At 46.5% G+C, this 12158-nt stretch overlaps 1 protein-coding gene across 1 annotated transcript in view; it reads left to right on the forward strand.

Moving 5' to 3' along the window:
- The first annotated feature begins 2471 nt into the window (after positions 1 to 2471).
- The window catches only part of LOC144502268 (solute carrier family 2, facilitated glucose transporter member 11-like), a 38607-nt gene continuing 28920 nt past the window's right edge, over positions 2472 to 12158 (forward strand). Inside the window, exons 1-4 of the mRNA XM_078226091.1 lie at positions 2472 to 2507; positions 4181 to 4279; positions 4389 to 4549; positions 11094 to 11242. Of these exons, the coding sequence (XP_078082217.1) occupies positions 2472 to 2507; positions 4181 to 4279; positions 4389 to 4549; positions 11094 to 11242 (445 nt within the window). The remainder of the gene's footprint in view (positions 2508 to 4180; positions 4280 to 4388; positions 4550 to 11093; positions 11243 to 12158) is intronic.

Genomic DNA, 12158 nt, shown 5'->3' on the forward strand with positions numbered 1-12158 from the left:
TGCCTGTTCGGGTAACATTGAGGGGGAATTTAGCATGGCCAATGCACCTAACCAGCACATCTTTCAGATTGTGGGAGGAAACCGGAGCATCCGGAGGAAACCCAGGCAGACACAGGGAGAACATGCAGACTCCACACAGACAGGGTTGGGGGGGGGGGTGGCTGCATGTTGCGGTGGTCCTCAGGTAGGGACGGAGCGCAGGTGAGAGGGGGTGGGTGGGGTGCCTCTGGTGTGAGGACACCAATTTGGCATGAAAAGAACGGGACTGATGAGAAATACTTGAGGCAAAGTGTGAAAGCTTTTGTATTCCTGAGCTGCCTGGGTGCCATATGGAACCATCGGTAAAATATAAAACTGTGGTTCCAATCATGTTCAAATATCGAATGTTGCTGATATCTCGGCATTGTGGGAGTGGAGGTGGTTTCTGGTGACTGGGGAGATTGAGGTGGGGGGGTGGGGGGGAGGTTTAATAATTGTGTGATAATTCTATAAAAATATCCAAATACAACAGTTGTAAATAACACTGAATCATAACGGTCTCAAATTGTCTGCTATTCCTGCCCCTCATTCATACGTTCGTATTTTAAGAATCAAAGAACAGCACAGGAACAGGCCCTTCGGCTCTCCAAGCCTGCGTCGATCATGATTCCTGCCTAAACTAACACCGTATGCACTTACGGAGTCCCTATCCTTCCATTCCCATTCTATTAATGTATTTGTCTAGATGCCCCTTAAATGCCGCTATCTACCTGCTCCCACCACCTCCCCAGGCAGCACGATCCACACATTCACCACCCTCTGTGTTTTTAAAAAAAAAACCTGCCTCACACATTGTAAGATTCCAGATCGGGTTATGATGTTTAAAGCATTCTGCCGGGTACGGAACCAACTGGAGAGTTCTGTCATTACTGCAGCAGCAATTGCTTTCAGAAGATAATGCTAATTGCAGCAGATTTTGATAACTTGCTACTTGGGGTCATTGCTATAAATTGAATCGCTTCATTATGTTTTCATTTATTAGTAAACATTTGGATCGCAGTTCTGTCTATAAAAGACTCTGTTTTGATTGAAGTATTCTATGAGCCCCTGTACATTCCAGGCTGTTGATTTTCACAGTCGGGTTTAGTGTTAGCCCTGGAGCGCACAAACTCAAAAAAAGCTCATCATCTAAAAAACACGCAGGCTGATTCATACAACAAGGAGGAGGCTATTCAGCCCTTCTGTGCCTGTGCTGTCTCTCTGAAAGTGCTACCCAATTAGTCCCTCTCCTCTGCTCTTTTCCCCCACAGTCCTGCATTTTCCTTCTCTTTGAATAAGTATCCAATTCTCCTTTGCAAATTCCTAGAGTGATATCGTGGCACAGTGGTTACCACTGCTGCCTCACAGCGCCAGGGACCTGGGTTCGATTCCCGGCTTGGATCACTGTCTGTGTGGAGTTTGTGTGTTCTCCCTGTGTCTGTGTGGGTTTCCTCCGGGTGCTCCGGTTTCCTCCCACAGTCTGAAAGGCGTGCTGGTTAGGAGCATTGGTCATGCGAAATTCTCCCTCAGTGTACCCGAACAGGCGCTGGAGTGTGGTGACTAGGGGATTTTCACAGCAACTTCATTGCAATATTAATGTAAGCCTACTTGTGACACTAATAAATAAACTTTAAACTATTGAAATCCGCTTCCACCACTCTTTCAGGCAGTGTTTTCCAAATCACAACAACTAAAAATAAATTCTCCTCATTGTTTGCCAATTATCTTAGATCTGGAAGAAGAAAAGGCCATCTGGCTCATCCAGGCTGCTGCTTCCAACAGGCCGCACACAACCTGCAGTATTCTTTCAAACACATTGCGGGGGGGGGTGGAGAATCAGAAACTTGTCTCTGTGATAAATGGTTGACTGCATTTTCATGTACATTCACAAATACTTAGCATGATGAGGCAAATCGCTGCACAATGCAACATGTGACTGCAACAAGATCGATGCATTCACCTCACTTTTTGGCCCCAGTGGACAGGAGATTTGGTGATCACTTGCAGTAAGTTGAGTTTGTCAATTTGTCCCTTTTGCTGATTGCACAGGGGACCGTGGTCCAGAACATTGATGTTTGAATCCATTAGAATATCTCTTTCTAAATTAGTTACTTTCCGGCAAAGCCACTGAACTTACTTAGTTAGCGGACTGCCTGAGAAGCAGAGCATCCGTCTGCTCAATATTAAATACCATCTGGACTTACCAAAGCATTGCTTTCACTCTCTATAGTGTCACAACAAATCCCCGAATCCTCCTCCGCTGTGATACTGGGAGTGGAGGGAACACTTCCTGCTCATACCTTTGGCACCAAGTCTCACCCGCCAGAAGTGTACGTCATTAATTAAGGCACCCCACCCTGACACCCCCCCCCCCCCCCCCCCCCCCCCGCCCTCCACTCCATCCATTCAAATTAAAACTCAGAAGATGAATTTACGGTAACTCGGGGGGAACGATGGACCTGCCATCTTCTGAGGTCACAGAGAAACAGGTAAGTGATCGGTTGGTGAGTATTTTCCTCACTTATCTTTCAAACCTCATGTAATTGATCAGTAATTGTCGACTTTTATTAGTATTAGTAAGATTTACTAGCAGTAGTAAAGCTTTCCAGGATGGTAGGGTTTACTAATAAATTAAGAAAATAATGAAATAAATGAAAATCAATTTATTAATACATAATAAAGAAGGCAGGGCAGGTGGTGTGTTGCAACTGCAGAATGTAGGAGTTCCTATACACCCGAGTCATCCAGGGCAAATCTGTCTGTGGTAAGTGTCGGCTCAGCGTCATTGACATGGAGGCCGAGCTGCAGACACTGTGCTGCATCAAGGAAGGGGAACTTAACTGAACACCTTGTTCCAGGAGGCGGTCACAGCCCTTAGGCTGGAGTCTTCTGATTGTTCCAGGGACAGCAGGGTGTGACTGCGAGTGAGGTAGGTAAGGAGATTGAGAAGGTAGAAGTGGAGGAGTCTCAGCCTGTCTGACAGGTTCAACAGTCATGTTGACCCTGGAATTCCACAGGGGGTCCCCTCAGTTCCCTTTGTAATTACAACTGAAAGTGATCATTTTTGCATTTCCTTGCCCTTCTGGTGCCAGTTTTCTAACTTAACAATCATATGAATCTGCCAGACAGACTCTCCTTCATAGCCTCTGCCAGGAAATTTGGGGGCTTGGGGAGTGCAGTGTTGACATTGTTTGACTGCATCAGATGGCCTTTGCTGCTGTTTAAAATTCAGTTTTCATTTTTGGCTATACACGATTGGCTTTTTTGGCTAAATAATTTAAAAGGTCCCTGAGCTATCCCGAGCAACACTGGACATCAATAAGCTCATGTATGTTCCTGGTATTCAAACCAATATTCCATCAATGTTATAGTGGGAGATTGGGAGAATCCCCATGGAATTTCTGGCCATCATTCCTGCAAATGATGCCCCTTGTGTTTATCTCATGTGTGGACATATTGTCGACTGATTTTATATCAGTCACTTGGATTGGCTGAGCTTTCAAAAGGCTTAATGCCATTGTGACTTTCATGCTGTCTCTGAGCAACAACATTGCGATGTGACAGACTCTCTGGGAATTAGAAGGCTCTCCTATCATGTCCATATTGGATTGTTTGGCCAAGCATGTGACTCGTGGGGTGAAAACAGGTGCGTATATAATGCCTGAAGTGAAGACTTGCATGCCTTTCTTGTCCCCTCAAGAAATGTTCTCCCTCCTCCAAATCTGGGGTTGCAATTTATCCTTATCCTCCACTGTCCACCTTCATCACCATAAAGGATTTCCCATCTTGCCCATTTTCATTTCTGCAAGCAAAACAGCAGCTGGTAAGATAGACTGATAAAATAAGCACAGTTTCTTGCAATTAAAACAAACCACGCATGAGCAGCACCAAAGAACTCGGTCAAAATAATGTAACAGCCAAAATAAAAGTCACTATCCAAAAGCGACAAGTGATACTTAATAAGCCACAGCCCAGTGTACAAAGTGATTGCCATATCTGCCTGCATTAAAATAATAACTACTCTTCCAAAAATGGCTGAAGCGCTTTAGGACATCCTGAGGATGTGAAATGCCCTATGTATGTGCAAGCTTATTTTTTTTCTTTCAATGTAAGTAAGCCCTGCTGGAAAGTAATCTTTTCTATTTCCTCTGTGTTCTTGTAGCTGCAAATCAGATGTCTCCTCCTGACTATCTTTGCTGCCTCTATTGGTGGCACCTTCCAATATGGGTTTAACCTGACAATCATCAATGCACCAACAACTGTGAGTCGAGACTAGGGCAATGGTCAACTTGTAAAAGTCAGTTGTTTCTGTAGTTGTAAAAGCAAATTAAAACTAAATCTGTATTTTCTTTTTGTCCTCAAAACGACAGTTCATCCAAAACTTTATCAATGAGACCTGGACTGAGCGCTACGGCACGCAGCTGGAGAACTGGGTCATCACATTGATCTGGACCTTTATTGTGGTCGCTTACTCTGTCGGAGGATTGGTTGGGGCATTTATTGCTGGTCCCATGGCCATAAGGTTTGGAAGGTATGAGCTACAGTTTTAAAGTTTTAAGTTTATTTATTAATGTGACAAGTAGGCTTACATTAACACTGCAATGAAGTTACTGTGAAAATCTCCTAATCGTCACACTCCGGTGCCTGTTCAGGTACACTGAGGGAGAATTTAGCATGGCCAATGCAACTAACCAATCTTTCAGACTGTGGGAGAACCCAGAGGAAACCCACGCAGACACGGGGAGAATGTGCAGACTCCACGCAGACAGTGACCCAAGCCGGGAATCGAACCCGGGTTCCTGATGCTGTGAGGCAGCAGTGCTAACCACTGTGCCATTATTATTTCCCTGAGATGCCTATTCAATTTCATTTTGAAACCATTGATCGACTGGACATCCATCTCAATCGACAGCACTTACCAAACACAGAACCTGTACCAGCCCAAAGAGCAAGGGCAGCAGGCACCTGGGAACAGCACATTTGTAAGTTGTCCTCCAAGAGACACCATCCTGATTTGGAATATGGCCGCGATTCTCCCAAAAGCGCTGAATTGGTGGGAAAACTGTTCTAGAACCCGACTGTTTTCTCAGTTCAGCTTCTCACCCGAATCTCCGCACTCTGTGCACTGCAGAGGTCCCAGTCGTGAATATCATTAAAAACCCAGGGGGGCGGGGCCTATTCGTGCCAGAGTCTGACAGTTCTGGCACTCTGCGCATGCGCAGCGGTCCCGATCCGACAGACTCCCCGTTTGCTGGCCGGCTCGATTGCTGGCCAGCCCGGGACCCTCACAGTGCTGTCCCTCGAGCCCCACCCCACGGCCTGGTCGCGGCCCCCACAAAATTCCCGCACCAGCCCTGAACCCCCCCCGTCCCGGAGCACTCCGATGTACAGCCCACCCCTCCCCCCCACCACCCCCAGCAGTGGCGATCCCTCCACCCCCCTCACCCCGACAAACACCCCCACACTGACACCCTTCCGGGGTCAGATCCCCCCCGGAGCAGGTCTCCCCCGGCAGACCACCCCGCCTCCCAGCCCGCCCCAATTGCTGCCACCCCTCCATCCCAGACCGATCCTATCTGCGGAGTGGCAGCAGAACCCCCCACCCCCACTGATCGCCGCTAGGCCCTGCCCACAATAGGCCCTGCCCCCTTGGCACTGCCTGATGCCCACTGGGCAGTGCCAAGGTGCCCCCTGGGCATGGGCACTTTTCCCCTTGGGCAATGCCAGGGGCACAGGCTGGTACTGCCAGGGTGCCCAAGCCCAGGGGGGACTACCCCCCACCGCCCGACCCCCTGGGGACCCCAATTGCCCCGCCTTTATTCTGGCGGTGTCTCCCACTAGTTCCCCGAACGTGGGGAGCTAGTCTGAACCCCCGCCGGAATGAAGTACTCCTGGCGGGGTGGGAGATTCAATAGGGACCCGAAAGTTCCCAATAATTAGATTTAAAACATTATTAAAATACCTTTTAAAAAGATTCAAATTACCTAACTGCCTTCCCGCTGGTTTCCAGTGTGGTCTGACCGGCGACTGTTCGCCAGCTCTGGGAGATGCGCATGCGTTCCCGGCGCATGTGCAAATCCCGGTACAAGGCCGGCGACGCGCATCTCCCACCCCGACCCGCCAGAAAAGTTGTGGGTCGTGATGGGAGAATCCCGGCCTATATCACTATTTCATCACTGCTGTTTGGGACAGAATCTTGGAACTCGCTGTTAATGCAGCACTGTGGGTGTATCTAAAGCACATGGTCTGCAGAGGTTCAGAAAGGTGGTTCACCATCACGTTCTTAAGGGCAATTAGGGATGGGTAATAAATGCTGACCTGGCCAAGGATGGCCGCAAACTATTAACAAATAACAAAATAAAAATCCCAGAGGTGATCCAGGGGAATAAACTATTTAGAATCTTGACATTCTTAGTGGAGAAAACTCTTAGGGTGGAATTTTGTGCCTGCCAACCACCGCCACCGTGGCGTGTTGTGCTGCGGCCCAAGTGACCTGCCATTGGCCGGTGGTGTGAACTTCCGGTTCCGCCGCTGTCAATGCTATTTCCCATTGTTCGCACCCTCTGTAACGAGGGATTCCATGGTGGTGGGGGGTGGGGGGCGGAAACAGCCAGAAAATCCCACCTCAAGTCTTGAATATAAGTACCTGTGCTGAAAATGCAGGCACATTTATTATTTAGAGGAATTTAGGCACTAATAAAGTGTTCGGCCCCATTGGTAATACTGAGAAAAATTTAGTGACATTTTTCAAAGGGCAACTTGCTGCTGTGGTGATTACCGTGACATAGGGGTGCTTTGAGTACATTTTACTAACAAATTTTCATTTCCTTTGTATTCTCCCAGGAGAAATTCACTGTTGTTAAACAACAGTTTTGTTCTCATTGGTGCTTTGCTAATGGGGCTAAGCAGAACAGTGAAGTCCTTTGAGTTGATCATAATCGGGAGATTCTTTTCTGGAATAAACTCGGTAACATTTTTTCTAACAAATTAGAGGGTATTGGCCTTGGGCAGGAATACATAATGGAAGAAATATTTTTGGCTGCCCGTTATATACCCTGCCTGGTATACTTGCCACCCAGTGTACACACCACCTAATTATATGTGGACAACTGACTGAGACAACAGGGCCTCAATTTGCCTCCACTGAAATTTTTCAGTCTGCGTGAGAAGGTGGAAGTAAGACGAGCAGCCTGGCAGTTTTGACAGCGTGGGCTGCTGTTGAGCAGGTACATCGGGGGGGGGGGGGGGGGGGGAGGATTTCCACCTTTGTAGGGGTCCTCTTTGACCATTGGGGGCATCCTCACCTGGAGGTTCCCTCCAAGTCACTCACCATTCTGATTTGGAAATATATCGTCGTTCCTTCACTGTCATTGGGTCAAAATCCTGGAACTAACTCCCTGACAGCACTGTGGGTACCCACACCATAGGGACTGGAGCGGTTCAAGACGGCAGCTCATCACCATCTTCTCAGCATCAATTAGGAATGGGCAATGGATTCTGGCCAAGCCAGCGTTGCCCACATCCCATAAATGAATTTTAAAAAAACAAGTTGGTAGCCCCTCTTTATCCCACGCCACCTACCTCCTCTCTTTCCTTGCCCTCCCACTCTCCTCCCCTCCCCATCCATTATGCACCTGCCAGTCATGTGCCCACTCCTGAACCATTGGCCAAAAAACACATTATAGGATGAGTTGTCAAATTTAGTTTGATAATGCTCTAGTAAAGTGGCTTGGAATGTTTTAATTACATATTTGTGGTGCATGTGATTGTGTAACATGTAATATGAGATTTGAATGTGAGGCTTGTAGCAGTGTTGGAGAGCCTAGCGCCACACTGTTTGGCATTTGCATCATTTCCACTCTTCTTTCTGACCATAAACTCCTCTTTAATCTGTTGCAGCAATTGCTGCAGCAAGAATGAAGCTTACATTTAAGGAGTGCAGTCGGGCTTTAAGTAGGGCAGGCTAGCTTTAAATGAAATTGACATAGAAAATGCTGGAAATACTCAGTCGGTTTGGCAGCATTTGTAGAGAAAGCAAATATGTAAATTGATAATTAATAACCTGTCATCAGAACTGGCAGTACTTGTCTCAAACAGGTTTGTGTACCCATGCAGTTGGCACAGCCATATCATTTAATTTAGCAGGCAGCACAACATTTGTTAACTGCTTTCATCGCAATGCCACCTCATGGGTTAACTGTTCATCAGAGTCGCCACTGGTCGCAATGGGCGGCACGGTAGCACAGTGGTTAGCACTGCTGCTTCACAGCTCCAGGGACCTGGGTTCGATTCCCGGCTTGGGTCACTGTCTGCGTGGAGTTTGCACATTCTCCTCATGTCTACGTGGGTTTCCTCCGGGTGCTCCGGTTTCCTGGGTTAGGTTGATTGGCTATGCTAAAATTGCCCCTTAGTGTCCTGAGATGCGTAGGTTAGAGGGATTAGCGGGCAGATGTGGGGGTAGGGCCTGGGTGGGATTCTGGTCTGTGCAGACTCAATGGGCCAGATGGCCTCTTTCTGCACTGTAGGGTTTCTATGATTCTATGATTCTACTTCAGACTTACACCCAAATCCAATTGTTCTAATCACAAAGATGTGCGAGTTAGGTGAATTGGCCATGCTAAATTGCCCCTTAGTGTCAGGGGTAGGGTAAATGCATGGGATTGTGGGGATAGGGCCTGGGTGAGATTGTGGTCGGTGCAAACTCGATGGGACGAATGGCCTGCACTGTAGGGATTCTATGATTCACACAGTTAATATCCAAGCAAAATATCAGAGCATTACAAAATACCTTGGAACCAAATTTACAGATTGAATATTTCAGTACTGTTGTGAATATTCAGTCAGAGTAAACCACAAACAATACTGGACAAGAATGGTTGGATCCATAAATGTGCCTCATATAACTTGATTTTTCCTTTTGCATGAGGTGTGGGATTGAATATTAACCCCATGTATCTCGGTGAGAGTGCACCAATGCAAATCCGGGGCCTGGTAGCTCTGTCATATGCTCCGTTTACTGCATTTGGATTAGTGCTTGGACAGACCACTGGAATTAGGTAAGTCCTACGTTTTATAATCCCTATGTGTGGTGCAGTTTCACAGGGCTAAGTGTGTGTTTCTGATAAAATGCTTCATAAGAATATAGGATGTGAAATTCTGAAAATTATTTCAATGTCAAAGTGATGGAAGCAGATCTGTAAGAGAGACACAGCCATTTAAAATTACATGTTAAGTTTCAGCAGAGCTGGCTGATTCTGTAAGATGAACCCCGAAATCCAACCACCAACACCCTCCCCCGCCAGCTCTACCCCCAGCACAGCCTGGGCACTGGGGGAAGTGCTTGGGCAGTGCCAGGGTACTGCCTAGGAATGGCCTTCTTCCTCCACGGGGCTGTACTCACCCGTGTACCTCCAGTGGGTTCTGCTCACCAGGTGCAGTCGTGGGGGAACCTGTCGTGTTCACGTGCCTTCTCATCAATGAGAATGGACTATTTAATATTGGGGAACTACCGGTGTAAAGGCCTGATAATGGTATTCAAATAGATGCAAATGGGGATCCTGACTTTTAAAGTCATGATTCCCGTTACATCATTGGCGAGGTAACGGGGACAGTCAATCAAAGAAATCCTGCCAGTGTAAAAGCCATTTTGGGACTCGCGTGCTATTCTCTGCCCCTCCTCTGCCGTTCCCACCCCTTGAAATTGGGAGCGGAAAATTCGCCCCAAAGTTACAGTAAAAGAGACTACTGGTGGAAGTACCTTTCTATTAGAGACTACAGTCTCTAAGCCATGCTCTTGATGGTATCTCGAAGAACTCTGTTTATAGAAGCAATGGTTCAGTAAGAAGGTGTAGAAGGAACCTATTGCAAATCAACCTCCAAACATTCTTTTAAGTTCCCAAAACAGACTTACTTTGGATCCCTGGACTATTTCATTGTGCATATGTATACTTGATATTACTACTAAATCTACCCCGATATATCTTGACGGTGATCATAACCCTAACTTTATGCAGTACCGATGTGCTATCTGAGGGACAGGATAATATTGGTTCTTAACTGCCCTCTGAAATAGACTAGCAAGCCAGTCAGTTGTATTAGACCACTGCAATAACGTCTAACTGGAATAAAACCAGTTACACACTCGTCATTAACCTAAGCACCAGACACAATAAAGCACACCCATCCAGTTGATCCTGTGACTTCCTCTTCATTAACAACTCGGGGCTTGTGACAGAATTGGGAGAGCTGTCCTACTGACCACTCGAGCAACAAACTTCATGGTCATACTCCTGAATCATAACTTAAGACCAACGCCCCAGACACTGCATCACCATCCTTGGCTATTTCCGGTCCCACTGGCAGAACAGACCCACCAGTTGTGGTAGCACAGAAGCTCACAGTGTTGAGGGCATGCCATCAATGATACAACTACACTACATGGACTGCAGTGGTTCAAGGTAGGCATCTCAATGGAAAAGCGGAGTGGGCAATAAATGCTAGCTATGCCAGCCATGCCCACATCCTGGATCTGTTGGATGATTCCCAGATCGTCCTCAAAGCCTCTGCTCACTCAATATCCTTTTCCTTGAAGCCAGGGGCTCATTAGTTGGGTGTTGAATCCTGTGAATCTTCCTCTCTGCAGGATCAAGTTCACTCTGGCATTGCCTGGGTAATGAATGAAGGAGTGCCACATATTTAAGGAAAGGTATGCAGGAGTAGATTGCTTATCTGGGCTGTTCTCATGGGTTCCTTGTACAGAAAATAATTTCCAATGTGCAGATTAACAAATTTGATAACTTTACTGCCAATATATCTACCAATAAAAGTTAATCACTGGGAAATGATGTCCACATATATATTTATACGTGTAATGCGTAAATTATACATCAGTTTAATTTCTAAATAATTCTTCAGAATGTGAGCTTCATTGGCAGGAATAGTATGTCAATATTGTCCCACCACAGATCCCCATTCATTGCTCATCATTTGCGCTTAGTGTGAATATGTTGGTTGACTGTTGTGAACATAAGGCGTATTGATGAGGGAATGAAGTCATTTCCTAATACTAATTGCAGGGAAATTTTAGGCAATGAAAAACTGTGGCCTCTACTGCTGGCATCGTGTGCAGTGCCAGCTCTAATCCAACTCATCACTCTGCCGTGGTGCCCAGAGAGCCCCAGGTACCTGCTGATTGACAGGAAGAACAAGGACTTGTGCATGAAGGGTAAGTGGTTCAGAGAGGAGAGAATAGAAATGTTCCCATTGGCTGGGGGAATTTGGTGATAGCAGGAACAGAAAGTTACCCTAATCTGCTCTGTTCCTCCATAAGCATTTCATTGTCATGATTGCACAGATTTATTTATTTTAAAAAACTAGTTTGTGAAGAGAACAAATTTACTTCACAGTCTACCTGCAGTGGATGAGGAAGGTGTTAATTTAGTTTTCCAGCAATCAGGGGAAAGATTATTCGCTTCATTGGGGCGAATTTTACCATCCTGTCGCCATGGGAATCGGAGTGGGCGAGGGGCGGACCATGGAAAGGTCCATTGACCATGGGCAGGCTTTTCCGGTTTCAGGGCGAGAAAGGCCGGAAAATCCCACCTATTGTCTCTGAATAAACTTCCTTCCAAAGTTCTTCATTGGAAATGTGCTCTCTTCTGCTATCCCTCTTGCCATAGAATAACTTACAAATCTTTGTGCGACAAACATCTTGGGATATCTGCTAAAGCAGATTTTAAAAATTGGGACAATCAGCAGATAGGGTCTGTAAATATTTTCATCCAGGTTTAACTTTATATTATTTTTCTTCATTCGATGAAGAAGTTAAAAATAAAGCTGCACTCACAGAGGTCGTAACCCAGTTTAATCCAATACATTAGGCACGATTCTCCCGATCGCACTGATGCTGCCACCAGTGGGAAAGTCAGAGTGTTACTGTGAAAATAATCCCCTAGTCGCCACACTCCAGCGCCTGTTCGGCTACACTGGGGGAGAATTTAGCATGGCCAATGCACCCAACCAGCACGTTTTTCAGAATGTGGGAGGAAACCGGAGCACCCAGAGCAAACCCACGCAGACACGGGAAGAATGTGCAGACTCCACACAGACAGTGACCCAAGCCAGGAATTGAACCCAGGTCC

This window comes from Mustelus asterias, chromosome 13, assembly GCF_964213995.1.
Source record: "Mustelus asterias chromosome 13, sMusAst1.hap1.1, whole genome shotgun sequence".
Classification (NCBI taxonomy): Eukaryota; Metazoa; Chordata; class Chondrichthyes; order Carcharhiniformes; family Triakidae; genus Mustelus; species Mustelus asterias.